Below are 19,913 nucleotides of genomic sequence, written 5' to 3' on the forward strand. Positions count from 1 at the left end.
GTGCCGAAGTGACGAAGGTAGAGAAGAGAAGCTGTTCCACAGTACATCGTGTGCATTACCGAACCTGTTTTTCACAGCGTGTTATCCTCCACAGTCCAGAGGGCCTCCCATAGGAGGAGTAGCAGAGATGGTAACTAGGAAAGTGTGATCAGGAATCCTCAGAGGAGGAAGTATGTCAGAAAACTGAAAGTGGCTCACATGGAGACAAGTTCCATAACGACTGTCTATCCACCTGATAGCAAAGCCTGCACACCCTACGAAGATTCAAGTTTTTCTGTTTTAGAAAGAAACTGCAAAGAACACAAATAAATGCAAAATCACTTGGAATATGTGTTGGTATTAATGCACTCTTTGAATGATGCCATCACATTCGACAGACAGGCCTTTTCACCATGGCTCCAAAAGGAGGAACATTTTTGCTTCTTCTCATTGTGGCCTGTGCAGCCTTAGGTGAGCAGCAGCGTCAACACAGACATCACGTCCTCTTATAACTGGCAAAATGCATGCATGCTGTTTATATGCACATAAATATGTGTCTTTTCATAATTATTCATTACTACCTGTTCAGCTGGGAGCTCTTATATGATGCCTGGAAATGGACCTGACTTCAAAGACATGGCCAAAAGACTGGTATGTAATTTCCTGAATATTAGTTGCTTGAAGGAGGTAATGTACAAAGCTACTACTTTTGATTTATACACATTTTCAAGTCCAACACACTTCAGCTTTCTTCACCTCTTCAGGAACACTGTGTTTTCCTGAAGTCATTCTAATGTAATGCAGGGTCACAAGTGATGAGCATGTGGATCACTCATGGGAATCAAGTTCTATTATTCTCATCCTGTTATTTTATGGTCAGAGAGGGTAAATTTTCTGAAAATTGGGCAAATGTTCTATCTCATTATAAGTGAAGTTATGGGAAGCAATTGTTGGTTCTTAAACTGTAAATATCATCTTCGATATGTCTGTTTTCCTTCATCAGATGAGGAAGTGCCACAATAAGGGTGAGGAAATTCTTGATGCACCTTTTTTATCAAATGAACTTGTGTGTGAGAGAAGGGAAAATGATGTGTTTGCATGCCTTTTAAACTCTTTTGAACTCTATTGCAACATTAGACAGAGTGCAAATCCTAATCGCCTCGGTGTGTGACAGTGTATGTTTGCATGTGTTGTGAGTGCCCTCCGTAACATGAGACACAACTAATACATAGCAAATACTCAGACCAGCCCTGATGTGTTTCAACTTCGCAACATAAATATGGAGGATTGCTATGTTACAGGATACCCAGTGCCTAAGATGTTGCTGCTGAAAACTGTCTTCAATAGCAGGTAACTGTAAATGCGCCTCTGTCTCAGCCTCTGGTGTGTGTTTGGTTGATTTCCTAAAGAGAAATTTTTAGATATTCCCCTTCTTTGTTTCCGCTCATTTCTCTCTCAGTGACTCACCTACAAAAGACAGAAGCTCTGGCCAATCCAACAACTTCCTGTCGATGTTTATGAACATCCTGGATTCATTTTCTCCTGGCAAAGACTCACTTAGCCGAGTCCCCTTGGATGACCCGGATAAAACGGTGTGAATACACACACAGTCAACCATTAGATTTCTGAGCATGAAATCTAATGACTATCGGTTACCTTTATCTTAATGGTTGATGAGTCCTTTTATTTTCTATTTGTTTTAACTGAACATGTCTTACCCATCTCTTTAGACAAACATGATGTGGAATTGCAGCAATCTTCCAGCAATGATCAAGCTGATAAGGAACTCCTCTGTCAGTACTTCCCCACCAATGCCAAGATATTAAGAAAAGAAAACATGATCCGTGAATTAATGTCACTCTCTGGCAATCTAATGACTCCTGCCATCTCTCTAATTTCCTCAGGAGGCACCTGCATGTTATTTACATGCATTTGTGGCTCCTCTGTCCTGGGCAACTTTGACTACACAGAGTGAAAACAACATGGATTCGGATGACTATGACGCACTGCTGTGGGCTGCCAAATCTGCGGTGCAGGGCATGCCTTCCACAAGAATGAACCTTCCCATCAAACCAGCTCGCAAAAGAGTGAAAATGATGTAAGTATGCTTTATGCAATTACTTCCTCCACTGTCTCTCAGTAACTTTGAAAATTGTAAAATTGGTTGTTGATTCCAGATTGAAGATGCTGCTGAAGTTGTATGAGTCCACATCTGAGGCCCAAAGAACTAAGGTGGTACAGTGGGCAAAACAGCAGATCACCGAGAACGACTTCAACTGTACAATGAGGCCATCATCTGACTCAAGATTAAGTAAGATTAAGTCAGAATCCACCTTCCACAATAAAATCGTATATTCTGCTATATTCATCATTAACTATTCATGAGAAAATCAGATGAATTCACACTCTCGTGTTGAGCAGAGAGAGGAATGAAAGAAAAGAAAGCTAGAAAAGATATTGAGCAGAGGTATTGTAGAAGTGGCTAAACGGGGGGAAGCACTCAAGAGATGAAGAGGCTGCAAAGATAAGATAAGCAGAAGAAAAATCAGGGGATACAAGTGATTGCACCACCCAAAATACAGCCAACCGGATGAAAGTAACAGAGAAAGAGAGGGGAAACTAGGAGGAAGAGCAAGAGGCAAACAAGCAAAAAGCAGCCTCTCATATGAAAATCACACAACGCAAATGGAGAATTATTTCACTGAACAGCAAATAGTAAATCAGACTAGAGAGTGTGTGGTGAGGGCAGCAACAAAGTACAGAGGGGGGTTGTGTGTGTCCTAGAAAAAATACACTGTAAGCATGGCACTCAAGGTCGACTTCCACCCGGAAAGATGAACAATAAAATAAGCAACACAGCACCAGAAATAAAACATCAGTACAGTTAACAGAAGACACGCGATAAGCACCAGAGCAAAGCTCAGCACATTAGTTAGAAAACAGTTTTCTTGTAAAAATAGGATGCAGGTGATGCAGTGGACGTAGGAACAGCGAGACTTAACCTGTTGTTGGGTACACGGTATGAGTTAATGTTAAATATTTATACTATGAGACTGTAGGTTTATCAGCTATTTATGTAGCAATTTCCAAAGGTGTTTGCTTGTAACCTTTTATCTGTCTCGTATGTTTGGGGTATTGAGCAGCATTCCTTAGTCTCAGTCTTTAGTGCTGTTTAATACTATTTATTTCCCGAAATTGTGGAAGTCCCTCTTGTGAGGTTTATGTTAATTATACAACTTTGATGTCTTTGTTTTCTGCTCATTTAGTGACACACTCTTACGAAATAGAGCAGAGTAAGAGTGCCTGTGCATCTGTGTATCTGCATTCATTTCATTACGGACCCTCATAAGATATTCCTGCCTCATGTGTCCTGACTAAGCGCACCATATCACTGATTACATTTCCTAACTGCTAAGAGCTTTAATGCAGAGAGGGAGTGTAAGTCAGATACAGACAGGGCAAACAGCAAACAGGGGCGAGATTATGGAAAGCTTCCAATGTTAATAATAAGATTTTAAAGTTGATCCGCTGTGACATAAGGAGCCAGTGTAGTTGAATTAGTGGGAAAGTGATTTCTTGAGTGGGCTTTGAAGGAGTAATAAGAGTTCTTAATGAGTCCCTGAATAAGTTTGTTAGGGATGGCAGCCAGGATTGCATTGTTTTAGTCAATGGGAGCCACAGTTTGTTTGCAAATGTGTTTGTTCAGTTCAGGAAATTATGCAAATCAAACACCATGCTGAACATACTGCAGGCGCCCTCCGGCTCTGGTTACTGTGCTTTTCAGTACATGTGCACCTGCACAGCTAACTCCCAAATCTTACCTGTAAAACCTTAAAAGGTTGGTGTGGTGCCTTGTTTCCTGCCTCTTCTCTGTTGTCACTTCTCTGTTAAGTGTGAATGTGACCTGTAACAGCCTTGTTTATTTTTCCATAGAGCTGATGCAGCGCTGCAAACCTTCAGTGAAATGGCTGAGCATGGATGCGCTGATCATGATTGGACCATACCTCTCTCATTTACAACCCAAAGATGTTGATTCTTCTCCGAATGAAAAGGTGACGGCGGTCTTCACAGGAGCATAAAGAGCCAATGAAACTGGAAACAGCAAAGGATGAGATTTTAATTTGTTGCTTTGTTGGTTTGTTTCCTTCACTTTCTCTTCTAGCTGTGTGAATTTTACAACTCAACCAAGTTCAAATCTGCCTTGAAAATGGTCACCAAGATGAACCCCAGTCTGGCCAAGAGGTTTATTGGAAGATTTCAAGAGTGCTTCAGTGGAAAGAGGGAGTTTGCAGAGCATTTGGACAAGTGTGTGTTACCGTTTACCCTTAATGTGACTTCTGTGTTGAAGTTTGGGGATTTTGTAAGAAGAAAAACTCTTCAAGGTCATGTTCAAAAATAGCTTGTTACATTACAAAATTATTGCCATTAAAAATTGTCCTGTTATGTTAAAGCATTACCTGCTGAGAAATAGCAACTTATTTAGGCTATATAGTCCTGCTGTATGTCTATCTTTGATTGTGCTGACCACCATCGTAATGTAGCCTAGTCTACAGCCCGTAAGCTGTAACTCTGCCGGCTAATAACAGCTAAAACAGACATAACATCCCCTTTACGGCTCTTTATTAACCATCATATTTGATTACAAGTCAACATAAAATTAAATACAGCCAGGTTCATTCAACGTGTAGTTTTCTTTTTTTGCAATTCTACAATGACAAAACTATTAGAAGTACATGAAAGTAAGTGGAAACTGAGGGTACCTGAGTGTTGCAGAGCTATGCTTAGCTTGCAGATGCTTCTTTAAAAAGTAGTCAGAGTGCTCTATCTCATTAGTTTGTAATGCATCACCCCCAAAACTAATTGGAATAATTCTGTATCCTGACATTTTCAAGAGCTGATTCAGTTTTAAGGTTGGAATAACTGTAAATATGCCGTCGAACCTCCACAGGCTCGGCGCACTGGCTTGTCATTATGATGCTGCTCCAGACTTGAGTCCTGACCTCAGCAGGAAACTCCTCTCTGAACTTAACAAGTGCGATGACCGCGACAACCCCAGAATCAAAATGGTATCACTCATTTGTTTGCTCTTACCCAAGCTTTGACCCATGTCATCCAGGACAGACGTAATGACTTTCATGCATCTCAGTAATCTCTTTGTCTTTTTACCTTCTCCTGACTCAAGATGAAGAAGCGCCTTATCAAGGCTGTGATGTCAAATTCAAATGCTACTCAAGCACTACAGGAGCTGGGCAGCAGTGTTACCTTGTTGTCTCCCTCTCATCTGCCCCCGCTCTCTGTCAATGATCTCAAAATCCTGGGATCCACTATGCCATGGACGCAGGGCCAGCTGCGCGCCCTGGTCAAGAAACAGCTGGGTCATGGGAAGGTGAGCCTGCAGGCTGCTGGAAGATTGTCTCTCACATGCTCTCACTCTATATTTAATCGTTTGCTTTCCCTCAGTGTAAAAAGCTGTTGGGTGAGGAGCTGGTAGCCCTTCAGTCAGTTGCAGCGGGTTTGCCAAGCTGTGTGCTCAAGCTAGTCAAATCCAAGGAGATTTTGCACGATGCAGAGGCCCTGAAGAACATCTCCAAGCAGATGAAGAAGGGGCAATTGAAGGCCATGCTACAGGGGGTGAGTAATCTCAAATAAAAAGTAATTTGTGTTATTGGTGATATATTTTTACACACTTTAAAAAGAGTTTCCCTGTAGCTGTGGAAGGATGTGGATCCATCAGAGCTGGTGCAGAAGCTGGCCGGCCCTTTGCTTCGCAGAGTTTCTTTAATCAAGCTGGCCAAAGCAAACATCACCTCTCTGGACCAACTGGAGAATAAAACATGGAGTCGGTCACAGGTAATTACCCTGAATACCTCATCTCTGCCAACAGCCTCGAGCTATTAACACGCTGTTATGTTTAAACATTTTTTATACACTCTGAACCATCTGCCTTCTTGTTGTTTTGATGCTAATTATTACTGTTTTTCATGCATTCGCTGTTAACTGAGATTACAGAATCTTTCATAAATGTCTCATAATTAAGTTAGTTAACTAATGAGGTGTATCTCTAAAAAATGGTACAATGTTTCCTACTTTGTCTATTCTTTAGGCAGCTTATCTGGCAAAGAAGATGTATGATCTAAAGCACCTGCATGATGGGTGAGAAATCCAGCAGTTTCTCGTGTGACTGGCAGAAGTGTTCATTCAAATTATAATATATAAAGATATATGCATACATATGCATATGTATTGAATTATTATATATTAAAAGATTAACTCTCAATGCTCCAAAAATGGTCCTAAGTGGCAGAAACCAGTGACTTTATGCAGGACCAGATTGCTCACGACAGGTTGTCAGGACCTTTGACAGCACAAAAAATGACACTCAAGTTAAATCTGAGACTCCACCAAAAATGTAGCATTAAAAACATGAGATTCATCCAGTTCATGCATGATCTTGTTACTGTCTGTTCTTGATTTGCTCCCATTTGAAACATCATTAGCACATATAGGAGGCTGCATTCAGTCCTTCAGGGCATAACCTGTAAGATGATCGAGAAAGTGGCAGACAGTGACGTGCAAGACATGTCTCAGGCCTTAGCAGAGACTCCACAGTGGCTCTCCAAAGTGCAAGTATGTCTTCACTCACTCATACACTGTATGTACACACACACGTAAATAAAACGGAGTATACCAATTGACAGCAAATATACATTTTCAGGCAGGATGCGCTGCCCGTAAGTTTTTTTGGACTTTGGAGAAAAAGAGAGCCGACTATTTCAAAAGCATCTCTGGGAAGGAGATAGATGAGATTCCCACATTGTTACTTGTTCATCTGAAGTAAGCTATCTGTCTTTTTCTCTATCTCACTTTATTGTATATCTTTTTTTTCTAAAAAAATCCATCAATATAACAGCTCCTTGCCTCTGTATCTCATTTACACCGTCCCAGTCCTCAAAAGGTGAAGGATTTGCCCGACTCAGTGTGTCCCGACTTCCTCGAAAAGATGGAAGAGGCCAACCTGAACTTGTTACCTCTTCGCGGCCCGTCTCGACCCGCGCTCACCAAGAGAGCTCTGCTTTGCCTGGCCAATGTACGCACATGGATGCAGACGGGTGATAGATTAAAGGAAAAGTCCACAGAAATTCAGTCTAAGTAAGCTGTTGAGCCACCATGAGCTGTTAGAGCAGCAAAGACTGGCATAGATTCACCAAATCTCTCGTGTGACATCTAACACGTTGGTCCAAAATCTTTCATAGGTGGTCAGCTGTGATCTGGTGACTGTGAAGGCCCATTAAAGTATTCAGTGACCCCTGAATGGAGGCACCAATTGTTATGTTCCTCTATATGCAACAGCAGCCTAAGATATTCACTGTGGGTTTGCAGGGGACAGACTTATCCAAGCTGACCACTGAGGACTTGTCCAGGCTTGGACCTCTGTTGTGTGAGCTTCAGCCTTCCCAACTGCGCCTCATGGCTCCCGATGTCCTCGCCTCCAGCCTCCGGGCCATGGCTTCCTGTGTGCACATTCCTCAACGCCACAGGGCAGATCTAATTCGACTAGTGTACCAGACGTTCGGGTAGGAAAGGCTCCCTGTGGACGCTGGAGTTACTGCAGAGAAAGCAGTCACTCCATGATGATGCATGTTCTTTTTAATCTTCTGCAGGAACACATCTGATTGGTCAGATGAGACTATGGAGGAACTGGGTCCTCTTATCCTTTTGGATGATGATGCCACATCTGCCCTTCCCAATAAGGTGTGTTCGGTTCCCTTAGAGAGTGCAGGTCATAAGGTCCAGTGTTTGTGCTTTTCCACGTCAGTAAATCAACAATCGTTCGAAACAAGGCGGGACTTCAGCACTGCGCTCTTCTGCTTGCTACGATTCATGTATGTATTTTCTCCTTGCATTTATTTGGTTTGTTTATTTTCCCTCTCTCTGTCTCCGTCAGCCTTGGATGAAAGACGTTCTCTATTTTCTGAAGTTGCGCCTGCCCCGCATCTCTAACGCACTGAAAAAGAAAATCTTCAATCTCATCACCAACTCAGCAAATGCAGCACTTACAACAAGCTCAGGTGAGGAAGCATGTATGTATGTATGTATGTATGTATGTATGTATGTGTGCTCTTCATTTTCTCCTCTTGGTTGGTGATACCACACAAAAACACTGATGATGCATATTTCTGCTGTTCTTTTCCATTTCTCAACAGCTGTGTGTGTCTCTCCTCTCTTTCTCAGACAACAGTACCAGTTATGGTAACAATAGCAGCAGTGGCAACAGTGGCAGTATCAATGGGACTGACAGTAACGCCACTGTCAGTGGCAGAAGCAGGAGCAGTAACAGTGGCACTATCAGTACTAAAGTACCTACTGCAGAGGTGATTGAAGAACTGGGGCAAGGCAACGTGTACTGGACATTTGCAGAGCTCGATCGGATGTCAACCCAAACATTCCTCGACACTGAAGAGACACTCGGTATCGTCTCTGACTACAGCACAGACCAACTGGCCGTACTCAGTAGAAAAGCAACTGAGGTACAGTGACAGCTGTGATCCTGGTTCTGTTCGTTCAGGGACTCCTCTGGTGCAATTATAGTTAGAATTCTCTTTTCCTCTAACACTTCTGGCTTGAGGGCTGCACGGTGGCGCAGCAGGTAGTGCACGTGCCTCACAGCAAGAAGGTTGCCGGTTCGATCCCCGGGTCAGACGGGGCCTTTCTGTGTGAAGTTTGCATGTTCTTCCCGTGCATGCGTGGGTTCTCTCCGGGTACTCCGGCTTCCTCCCACAGACCAAAAATATGCTCATTAGGTTAATTGGTGACTCTAAATTGTCCGTAGGTGTGAGTGCGAGTATGAATGTTTGTTTGTCCTTACATGTGGCCCTGCAATCGGCTGGCGACCGGTTCAGGGTGTACCCCGCCTCTCGCCCATTGTAGCTGGGATAGGCTCCAGTCCCCCGCAACCCCGAAAGGGATAGGCGGTATAGATAATGGATGGATGGACTTCTGGCTTGTTGGATCCTTTGGGTGTAATTGTGGGCTTTGCAGTGAGGTCAGAACCCTCTCCCTTTTTTGACTCTCTCTAACTAACAATCTTCATACAGTCCCTTGTTACCAAACAGAACTGTTGATTGACAGATATCAAAACTTTATAAACTGTAATTTCCATAATAATTTTTCTGATAAAAGCCTGATCATCTGAATCTGTTCTGGTGTGTTTCTGCAGGCGTTGGGTCCAGTGTCAAACATGACTGAGAGTGCGGTGTCCCAGCTGGGGTGTGTGATTCAGGGCTTCTCTAACGCCGACCTGGAGAAGCTCGCCCTCTCACTGGACGCTCTGGAGGACATTGCCCACTGCGGCTGGAAAGAGTCACAGGTGATGTAGTAACACAGCGTCATATGCATGTGATCATTATACTGATGATGATGATGTTCACTAATCCAGATGGCCTGTCTGAATAGATGGAGGCGCTGTGGAAGGGTGTTGCCAAATATAACAACCTGACAGCGCAGCAGCTGGGAGCAGCAGAGATGGTCGCACTGAGCCGCTTCATCTGTGGCCTGAACGCCAGCGAGATCGGACAGCTCAACGTGGACGCCTTCAAGTTGGTGCTCTTGTGCTTGTTATATTCAGAAATGACTTTATGTCCAGTTAATCTCTCATACAAACTGATAAAAAGGGGGTGAAGCCTCACAAAAGCATCCAACACCACTAGTAATTTCAGAAGCTCATCTTTTGACTGCTGTGAGCTGCAGAGTGAGATGGTGCGTGTGTGTTTGTGTGTCACAGGGACGCTGTGGGCTCAATGGAGGGCCTTCAGTGCTCCTTCCAGGCTACACAGCAGTTGAAAAGGCTCGCTGTGTTGGCGTTTGGAGAACCTCGCACCTGGACTGAAGCCCGAGTAGCTGACCTGGACAACATCATCGGTGAGACAGTCCTCTCTACCCTGCGTTCTCTGCAGGAAACCAAACTCCTCTGTAGTGTTCTTCAAAAGTGCTCTAAACCGTCAGCTGGTGTAGGAAGGAGTTTTACTTCTGTGCCTTTGCTCCGCAGCTTCTCTCAAAATCCTGACTGTGAGTTTCTGTCTCCCTCAGCCGGCCTGGATGCAAATGAGCTGGCTTCTTTAGACCCGTCTGTCTTGCCATTTCTCAGCCAGTCGTGCATCCCTCTCATTCCACCAAGCAACTTTGCTGTAAGTAACTCTCTGACAAAATATCTAGCAAGTTAAATCTTAATATAATCATAATAACACACATACTGTACATTTATGGTATACATATGTACATAGATTTATACTGCACAGCAGGTCATTTGGCATAACGGGTACTTCTTTTCCTTTTGTGTGAATGCAGGACTTGTACATGTAATGGAGTATTTTTACATTGTTGTATCACTCACTGTATTCCCTCCAGGCTCTCTCCGGAGCTCAGCTGGAGGCTCTTGGACCTGACAATGCTGCCACGGTAACCAGTCAACAGCGAGCTGCCTTGACAGACGAGCAGCTGGCCTCTCTTGAAAACGCCATAACGGGGTCTCGTGCCCAAAAACAAACCCCTGAACAGTCAGGTGAGAAGACACACGCACACCTCTGTAAATTCACATATTCTTCAGTGTTTAACCACTGCCAGTTAACCTTTGATAACCTTTGATATGTTGTACCTCTTACATGTTACTGCTGCTGCTCAAGTTTTTTTGTATGATAATAGATGTTCATGACTTAACAACAGATTTAATGAGGTTATAATCAATAGTGTCCATAGTTTTCCATATATTGGTAATGAGTTCATTTTAGTCAGTGGAGGGGATATTACAGCACAAATGGCAGGGGAGATGTTAAATGAGATATTAAGAATAGATTGATCATATATATAATTAACCAGGAGGCTTGAATTCTTGAATTACTCCAAATTTTGATTTAAATAATGTTTAATCCTGACTGGCATTAACTTTTTTCCCCCAAATGAGCAGCACCCACTTCAAGCCAGTGAGAAGAGCACAGACAACAATACAAACATCTGTCATGTAAAATAACCCAAACCCTATCGCTCATAGCCACAAAGCAGGTTTTCATTCAGATCGTGAGGAAGTCTTTGCATTCGGTCTTCATGTCTCTCCCGTTCAGGAGCTCCATCGCTGAGCGTCGAGGGGATCTCCGCCTTCATGAAGCCCCTTCTGTTTCTCCTCACGGGGTTCCTGCTGCTGTGAGAGCAGAGAGCCGCCATGTCCTGCTGCAAACCTGGCAGGAGCTTTAGCTCAGCGCACACACAAGTTAACGTTTTAGTGCATCTGTGATTGAAGTAAATAATGTTTGGAGCGTGGCTGTAAACTTTAACAAGTACACAACATAATTCAGTGAGCTGGTAAGATGAGTGAATTCTTTATCATTTCTTTTCACAAAGTTCACTTTTAGATTTTCTGTCTATATAAGAAAGTATATTTTAATAGAACAAAGAAGGCTATGTGATGTATTTGATGTCTACCATGTAGGATGTCCTATAGTCTCATTATTTTGACACTACCAACAAAATGGAAAAAGACAAATTATTTAACTCAATAAATATTAGTGTCCATTGTCTGTTATTGTTAAAATGATGAAGACACAAGAACAAATTTAAATGAGAAAATGTGCCAATTTTTATTACTTTTTTTGAAAAACATTTCACGATAAATTGTCGATGCAAAAACAGAAAAACAGAACAATGTGTGTTAAAGCATTGGATGATCTCCTGAGAAAGTCAACAAGCGCAAACAGGTCACTGATGACGACAGTATATTAAAGGGACAGATGCATGGATATTCGCTCAGGCTTGGGATCCTGTGGTTGGAGATATTTCAGTGAACCAGCAGCTTGTGAGACATAAACAGCTAAAACAAAAAAAAGGTGCAACTAAACACAGAAATTAAATCAAAACACAGCATTCAAAACACACACGCACACTTCTCTCACACAGAGAGGGAATAAACCACTTCATCTGATGTAAATACAGTACATTCCACTTAAAAAACGTATTATATTTCAGTTTTACCCCATTAAATACAAGTTGTGCACACTTCAGATTGTTGCTGACCATTTCCCAAAGCGCAGTTTCTAATGTAATAATTATATATCTTATGTATATATATGTGTGTGTGTGTGTGTGTGTGTGTGTGTGTGTGTGTGTGTGTGTGTGTGTGTGTGTGTGTGTGTGTGTGTGTGTGTGTGTGTGTGTGTGTGTGTGGGGACTTCAAAGCCAGTAAACATCTGAAGGATAGGTTCATAATTCTGTCTTGAAACATATCAACAAACCCCTGTCCGTAACAGACAGAACCATCAACAGTCCTCAGCTAACATGAACTTCCAGAAGTCTGAGTTGGACGTATTTAGTGGGTTTGTTTTTTGTTTTTTTGGTTGGTTGGTTGGTTTGCTAATTTGCTAAAACGTATAGAAGACAATGGCTGCGTTTAAAGCTGGGAATCAACGTAAAATGAAAATGAAAGTGAAAATGGTCGGCAATAAGTCAAAAGTATACACACTAAATAACCAAGCTAACATATTCTAAACCGCCGCGCTGGTTCTCTAAAAACGTGTAAAAAATAAAAAGGATTTTACAGAAAATCACCTGGGTTGCCATTCAGGAAACTCCTCAGTAGGATGAAAACATTCCATCGCTGGCCTTCAACAGCAGCCACGCTGATCACAGTGAGGTTTGGTTCTGGGATTCACAGTTCTCTACAGGCACGTTAGGATGATGTGAATGTGGCCACAGCAGTGGACTAGTCAGACTAACTGTTCACTGAGCGGGAAGTAGATCTAATCTCATTAGTATCATCAGTGAACACAGAAACGCAGCATCAGATCCTGAGTGTCAGAAGAAGAAGGTTAAGGCTGATCTCGACATCACATTTAATTTTTCTACATCTATTCACATACAAACTCTGTTCTAACAATCTTTGGTTAAATTAGTGCATAGGTGTGACGACAAATAAGGCACTTCTTTTTCTTTTTTAATCGCCTCCTGACACTGCTCCTCCTCACATATTTGGCCTCTTAGGTAGTTTTTCCTGCGTTCCTTGCGCTGATAAAAGCCATTCCATGAGTTCTGAAGTGCGTGTTCAGATCTGATGCCTTTTCAAACTGTCTGCGGCACACCTTACAGGTCAGTGTGGCCTCCTCCTCCATCCCCTGAGAGGAGGGCGATGCTGGTGCAGAACCATCGAGAGAACTCTTCTCATCATGGTTCCTGCTGTTGCCAGGTGAAGGTGCTGGGTGCACATTGAGGGACTGCTGGCTGTCATTGTATGCGTTCCTCACTTTGTGGGTGATGAAGCGATGGCGCGACAGGGAGGACACGGATGTGAAGCAGGCGCCGCACTGTAGGCACTGCTGACCGGCGCCCTCCGTGCCTCCTCGCCGGTGCTGGACGATGTGCTCCAGGAAGGACGCCTGGTCCTCTGTGGAGAAGCCGCAGGGGGCACAACGGAACCCAGACTCGGGAAGGGTGTAGGAGGCTGGAGCAGAGGAGGACTGCGACTTCTTCACTGGACTCACTCCATCTGTGGACGCTTCATCCTGCTCCATCTTCACAGCTGTCCTCCGTCTCCGGCGAGCCCCCAAATTGCTGTCCTGTTCTGAGGAACTGTCGGCCTCATCTCCACCTCCCTGTGACCAGAAGATATTCTGCTGTTGACGACATCGTAGTCAAAAGTTTTTGCTGTTTTGACATCTTGAAAGAAAGAGAACAGTGTCTTACCATCAGTGTGTCCTGGCTTTTTGTGTCCATGCTGTGTCTCAGCTGAATATGCCTGTCCAACATCGCTCTGCTGCTGAATGTTTTCTTACCCTCACTACAGAACCTACACACACACACGCACGCACACACGCACGCACACACGCACGCACACACACACGCACACACACACACACGCACACACCAATATACAGGGTTTGTAGTTACAAGACATAAAATCTGTGATCACGACATGGTTTCCACTTTTGGATAAAGCGCCAGCAAAGTCAACTGGTGTCATAACGAGGAGAAAGGATGCAGAGTGTGGGATGCTCACTGGCAGCGAAAGCCACGACTCATGACTTTGTGTTTATCCCTGATGTGACGTCTCAGACTGGAGGTGGTGGTGAAGGAGCTCTCACACTTGTTACAAGGAAACTTCTTCAAAGTCTACAAAACACAAGCAGAAAATGTAAAGATACATCTATTTGTGTATTTCTGTATCTAAAACAACATTTAATAGTCAGATGATACATGTCATACAGCAGGGGGATGGTGGACTTCCACACCTTGCCGTGCTGCTCAGCCATATGGGTGATGTAGTCTTCCCGGCCTGTGAAGCGCGCGTGGCAAGGCGCACACTTCCACCCTGAGGGGGTCTTCATCCTTTCTGTCTTCACTTTCTCTTCTTTATCTTCATCCATCCACTCCTCCCCATCTGAGCTCTTCAACGTCAACGAAGGACGTGAACGAGAGGAAGCAGCTGAGGATGAAGGCAACTCGCGTTTTAACTTGGGAGTCTTATGGTTCTGAGGAACAGAGAGGATTAAAAAAAGACAGAAAAAGTTGCATTATAAGGCGGATCGTTTTCTTTAAAGACCACCTGAGCTATATCAAACACTAAAGACAGATGCACATACCTTGAAGTGGTCCAGCAGAGAACTCCTCTGAGAAAACAACTTGGTGCATTCAGGGCATTTAAACACGTGCACCTTCTGATTGGTTAAATGAGTGTCAAAGTGGATGTGCAGCAGGGCCTTGTTTGTGAAAACGGTGTCACACATGACACATTTATAGATCAACCTGTGAAGGGATGTAAACTGGGTCAATTAAAGGAATGTGAAAGGAAAACATTTCATGAGAAAAAGAATGTATGTGTGTGTGTGTGTGTGTGTGTGTGGATACATACATGGTCTGTCCTTCAGTGAGCGTTGGATGTTGGGCACTGATGTGGTTCTGTATGCTGGGAGCAGACTTGAAAGCCATGGGGCAGCTGGGGCATTTGTGGAACATATCACAATGAGCCTGCTGAATGTGAAGCTTCACTGAGTTCAGTCCTCCAAACACCACCAGGCAGCTGGAACATCTGCAGAGAGAGAGTGAGAATTGTAAAAAAAAAAAAAAAAAAAAAAAAAGACAGAAAGGAGGTACGTGGGCGTATGAACAGAATTTGTGAGGGTTCAACAACAGCTCAGCACACTTTGCTTTCACTGAACAACCACATGGACAGACGTCGCACCTGTATCCAATGCGGCGTGCAAAATGCAAACAGGTCTCGTCCAGGTGTGTTTTTAAGAGTGGCTGCTCGGCCGTGCCCCCGCACTCCGGGCAGACGTGTGGTGGGCAGCCTTGGTGGATGCGCTGATGAGCTGCTGCACTGCAGCTGTTGGGCAGGAGCATGGGAGGAGAACACTCTGTGCATGACTGGAAAACAGCAGAGAAGAAAGGAATCAATCTCGAGTTCATTTTCATATCGTTGGAAAACAAACATATTGCTCCTTTTCCTCACACTCAAAAGACTCACAGCGGTTTGTTCTGGCTGGATTTCTTGGAAATGCTCGGCCACCCCTTCTTTGCTGCTGAATTGAACCTGACACTCAGGACACTTAGTACTGACGTACTGCACTGCTTCTGCTTTCTTCTTGGATACTGCTTTGTGTGGCTGGGGTGTTGTGTTTGGGGCGACCTGGCCTAAGAAGGATGAAGAGGATGACAGAAGTGATGGAGAGGGCCCACCTGAGTAATCAAGGAGGAATACACAAACAGAAACATATTCATGCACAGGAATTACCTCTGAAAATGCTCAATTTAACAACAGAAACAATGTTCACCAACCGACTGCCACAGATTCCTGCTGGCCGATCATCTGCTCCACAGAGACGGGTTTCATCACCAGGTGTGAACACTGCATGATCAAACCTCTCTCCTTGTGCTCTCTGGCGTGTAAAAGCAGGCTGCACTTGTTAAAGAAGGCCAACCGCTTGGCGCAGTGATTACAGGTCACCTCAATCCTCAGTGAGCGGCGGGCGTAGTGTCGAACCAAACTCTGTTCCAGGGCGAAGGAATCACCGCACTCTAGACAGCGGAAACCCTGCGAGGGATCAAACATTCATCTCTTTAGATACTGACACATTAACATGGAAAAAAGCGATGTAATACAATGCCATGAGCTTGTCATGACAATATGATTAAAACCCTGATTCAAAAACCAGTTTTACAAAGTGTTCCTGAGTCCATGCAGTAAAATCCTTCATACAATCATGTGTTCACAAAGGGGTGAACCACGCTCCATCCTTGCTTGTGAACGACTGAGCCTTTCCAGGATGCCCCTTTCATACCCGATCATGATACTCTCACCTGTTACCAATGAGCCTGTTTACCTGTGGAATGTTCCAAACAGGTGTTTTTGGAGCATTCCACTACTTTCCCAGTTTGATGAGGAAAAACATTAAATATATTAACTTTGCACTGCTTTACACAGCCTCCTTGTTTGGAGTGCAGGTTGGATGTCACAGTGTGGACATTTCGACACATGAAGCAACATCAGATGACTTAGACTGTCCACATCCTGTTCCTACGTGCAGTATTTTCTAAAAAATGAAAAACAAGTTATCTATTTTGGATACAGGTGGGCTGCTTCTCATTATCAGACTTGACATGTTAAGAAAAACAGCTAGAGCAGCTCGATAACTTGTATGTGAGAAAGGTCCTTTTATGTTTACACATTTATCTCAGCAACTACCTATTATTTTCATTATTGATAAAGTTGTAGATTATTTTTGTGATTCATTGATTTGGTGTGTTGTCCCTTAAATGTCAGAAAACATGAAAATGTCCATCACAACTTGCCAGAGCCAAAGGTGAGGTATTCAAACCACTTGTTTGTTTGGACCAACAGTCAAACAAGCCAAAATATTATAATATCATCCATTACAAAGAAAAACAATAACAGCATGACAGCTCACCTGTGCAGGTAGACAAAGGCCCCACTCTGCAGGAAGAGGTGAGCTCAGATCTGGTTTATAGCTGGGCAGCAGGTTCTTGTTGTTGAGGATCTTGTTGAAAGCTTCTACCAGGTTGGTCTGACTCTTGGATATGATTGCCCCTGTGCTATTAACTATAGAGGCTGGTCTGCTGCTACTTTGAGGATGGAGCAGAGGTGAAGGTACGGGAAGCGTCATCCCGCTGTTCAAACTTTTCGGACCCAGGCCGCGAGGGCTGATCCCACCTGGGCCGACTCTGGGAAAGGAGACAGAGACGGAGGGCAGGGCTGCAGTTTTAGTGATGTTAACAGCTGTGGGGGAAACTTTGGGCTTGAGGTTAACTGCGGTTTTGTCTTTGACTGGGCAGGTTCCTCCCTGGGGCGTCGCCATTGCAGGCATCTGAGATTGCTGTGGTAGCTCCCTCCTGGATCTTGTGTTATGTTGTTCTGAGGAAGGTTTTGAACTATCCACACCTTTGGAAGTGGCTTTTCCACTTCTTTTACGTGTGGCACCACTCACAGTCCTTACGATGCTGCCTGTACGCATTTTGATTTTAACTTTCAGGGGACGCAACGGAGGTGCAGCTCTCTCTGCAGCTTGAGCAGCCGCAGGTTCCCCAGCTCCATCAGCAGAGCTCTCCTCATTTAAATTTCCTACATCTGCAGCCTCCTTTTCACTCTGCTCCTCAGTGTCACCCGGCCCGTCCTCCTCTTTGGGCTCAGTTTCCATGAGCTCCTCTTGATGATGGAAGTCCTTCTGGTTTGCTGCTAGATCTGATGTTTGGGCCAAATCAGGGCTGCTGTTTCTCTTGGGGACTACAAGACCTGTCTCACAGGGCGGCGGGCTCTCAGGCGAGTCCCTCTCATCAATCACATGCTCTGGGTATTTATCCTCTCGGATTGATGCAGAGTCCATACTGACAGAGGAGGGGCAGTCCTGAGGACTCTGTGGCTGAAGGGCTGTGGAGGGAGGTGAGGTGGCAGGTTGGCCCTCTTCCTCAAGTTGGGGTTTAGGTTTTGCAGGTGCCAGAGAAGAGAGACAAAGAGGATGAGAAACAAGAGATGTGTTTTCAGGAGATCCAAGCAGCTCAGGGCACTGTGCTTTTGCTCTGTGTTTAAATTTTGCAGGTGAGGACATTACAGATTCTGGGCTTTCCTGGATCACCAGTGGACTTCCTAAATCTGGCTCTGAGTCATCTTCATCTGAGTGCATAGCACGCTTAAGTCCAGCCTTGATACTCCCATTTTGTGGTAAAGGGGAAGATGGGCTACTGAGGATACAAGTTTCCTCCTTTTGTGGGGAGTGAGGAGGAAGGCGAGGACTGACAGAGTGTGGGGTGAGAGGAGTTGAGGAGTTGGGACCGGCACTCGCCGAAGACTGGAGGTAGAGGAGGGGCTTCAAATTGTTCATGACATCAGTCTTGTGCTGGACTGATCCAGCTTCAACTCCTTTATCGATGTCACCCTCATTTGCTTTCAGTGTGGACCTCAGAGGTGAACGCTGGGGCCATGGCTGTGTGTTAGACTGTCCCTGATCCCTAGGAGCAGATCCCTCAAAGCCATTGGAAATCTGGGGATCCACGGGTGCAATCTGGGGATCCACAGGGGCATCAGCAGACATTTTGGGGCCAAACTGTGAGGCGAGATCACCAAACTTGACCTGAACCTGAGAGTTCAAGCCACTGCTTGAGGGATAGTCTGTTTTATCCCTGACAGACTTCTCTTCCTCCTCAAAAGACTCAGACCGCACTGTGTTTTTCACAATAACACTGACCACAGGGGGATCACTATGTGAGGCCGGAGGGCAGGGGAAGCATGAGGGAGACCCCCTCTCTCTCTCATCTGCATTAGCCCCCACCTCATCTCGTTCCTCCTCCGGACTTGACTGAATAGCTTCGATGTCAGGAATGTCAAAAGCTGCCAGCAAATCATCAAAGTCTGGGGTCTTCATGTCCCCCATTGCCGGCACAAGGCTCAAAACCTATCGGAGCAACAAATGAGTCAGAACAATTCATATAACATTAATTTAATGACGACACGTTGACACAGCTGAAAAAATGTGACAGCTGGTTTCACATGAGGGTCGACAATGTTTTGTTAAAGCAAAACGTAATACGTGATAAAGATACAAGCCTAAAAAACAAGACAGGGTACAGAAAGCTGCTGTTCAGCGTGTCTATCTTAACTCTGCCATGTTGCAACAAGTGGGCGCTTCTGCAAACAGCTAGCTAAACTTTAGCATCTAACTGCTAGCTGGCCTTGCTAACGTCAACCGGGCAAATGTTCTTAAGTAACGTTGGCCAAAAGCTAAAATTAGCTCGCTCAATGTAGCACTGAGCTAATGTGGTCCTAATATACTATCTTTAATGCGTGTTACGTTTGCTCTAGTTGAGGCTAACATTAGCTTACGCTTGTATTAAATCTGAATTACCTGCTAGTTAGCGAAGTTGATTCCTGACTTTCCTCTCGGTCGCATACGTTTTGCGTCACCAGATCGAGCCACAGTGACATCACAGAAACCTCGGACGTGTTCACACTTCCAGGTTCAAGTGTTGTTAAAATTAAGAGGTGTCACACAAAATCGTTCATTCGACGCAATCTCAGAAGAGTCAAAATCTTTTCAAACACGAAATATTCTTATCGTTTACAAACTGTTTGGACATTAATTCTGCAAAGATTTATGTATTTCTGAAGTACTTGCCGCCAAACTGTTCTCATAAAACATGATTTTTGGCTTTACATATTACAGTAGCACAAATGTATGATTTTCTTAATCAATTTTTAGTTTTCTGTATGAAAAGTATTTGCATAAAATGTTTTCAAATGTCAAACTGTGTTCACCTGCTTTTTAAGGCTACACAAGGAAAAACTGATGCTATTTCTCATTCTCATAATGACAAAAGCACAAAAACATCAGTGTTATAAGTCAAAGGTCTTTGTCTACATGTCTATGTCTCTCACCTAGGCTCTGTCC

General features: G+C 44.1%; 2 protein-coding genes across 2 annotated transcripts; one reads left to right on the top strand and one right to left on the bottom strand.

The window, feature by feature from the left end:
* The first annotated feature begins 1,937 nt into the window (after window positions 1-1,937).
* LOC139333974 (otoancorin-like) lies at window positions 1,938-11,650 on the top strand. Its single transcript, XM_070966698.1, has 22 exons — window positions 1,938-2,077; window positions 2,157-2,290; window positions 3,913-4,031; window positions 4,142-4,284; window positions 4,928-5,045; window positions 5,162-5,365; window positions 5,440-5,610; window positions 5,689-5,829; window positions 6,083-6,132; window positions 6,477-6,606; window positions 6,695-6,813; window positions 6,925-7,066; window positions 7,360-7,553; window positions 7,641-7,731; window positions 7,925-8,048; window positions 8,212-8,507; window positions 9,197-9,346; window positions 9,433-9,575; window positions 9,761-9,897; window positions 10,066-10,163; window positions 10,384-10,537; window positions 11,094-11,650. The coding sequence occupies exons 1-22, from the start codon at window positions 1,962-1,964 to the stop codon at window positions 11,174-11,176; spliced, it is 3,057 nt and encodes a 1,018-aa protein (XP_070822799.1). The 5' UTR covers window positions 1,938-1,961; the 3' UTR covers window positions 11,177-11,650.
* A 707-nt stretch (window positions 11,651-12,357) lies between these two features.
* Window positions 12,358-19,490, bottom strand: znf687a (zinc finger protein 687a). Its single transcript, XM_070967154.1, has 11 exons — window positions 19,371-19,490; window positions 16,923-18,920; window positions 15,793-16,048; window positions 15,482-15,693; window positions 15,197-15,381; window positions 14,867-15,043; window positions 14,598-14,760; window positions 14,247-14,486; window positions 14,015-14,127; window positions 13,702-13,804; window positions 12,358-13,610 (listed from the first exon to the last, which is right to left on the bottom strand). Exons 2-11 carry the CDS (start codon window positions 18,897-18,899, stop codon window positions 12,999-13,001), a joined length of 4,038 nt encoding a protein of 1,345 aa, XP_070823255.1. The 5' UTR covers window positions 18,900-18,920; window positions 19,371-19,490; the 3' UTR covers window positions 12,358-12,998.
* Between the last annotated feature and the right edge of the window lie 423 nt (window positions 19,491-19,913).

This window comes from Chaetodon trifascialis, chromosome 7 (assembly GCF_039877785.1).
Source record: "Chaetodon trifascialis isolate fChaTrf1 chromosome 7, fChaTrf1.hap1, whole genome shotgun sequence".
NCBI lineage: Eukaryota > Metazoa > Chordata > Actinopteri > Chaetodontiformes > Chaetodontidae > Chaetodon > Chaetodon trifascialis.

Excerpts from the sequence above, each read along its gene's own strand:
- LOC139333974 (XM_070966698.1), top strand. The coding sequence starts at position 1,962 with ATGGATTCGGATGACTATGACGCACTGCTGTGGGCTGCCAAATCTGCG. Across the intron at positions 5,611-5,688 it reads TGAAGGCCATGCTACAGGGG|CTGTGGAAGGATGTGGATCC; the intron begins GTGAGTAATCTC and ends GTTTCCCTGTAG. Across the intron at positions 5,830-6,082 it reads AAACATGGAGTCGGTCACAG|GCAGCTTATCTGGCAAAGAA; the intron begins GTAATTACCCTG and ends TCTATTCTTTAG.
- znf687a (XM_070967154.1), bottom strand. The coding sequence starts at position 18,899 with ATGGGGGACATGAAGACCCCAGACTTTGATGATTTGCTGGCAGCTTTT. Across the intron at positions 15,694-15,792 it reads GCAGGAATCTGTGGCAGTCG|GTGGGCCCTCTCCATCACTT; the intron begins GTTGGTGAACAT and ends TTGATTACTCAG. Across the intron at positions 15,044-15,196 it reads GCACGCCGCATTGGATACAG|ATGTTCCAGCTGCCTGGTGG; the intron begins GTGCGACGTCTG and ends CTCTCTCTGCAG.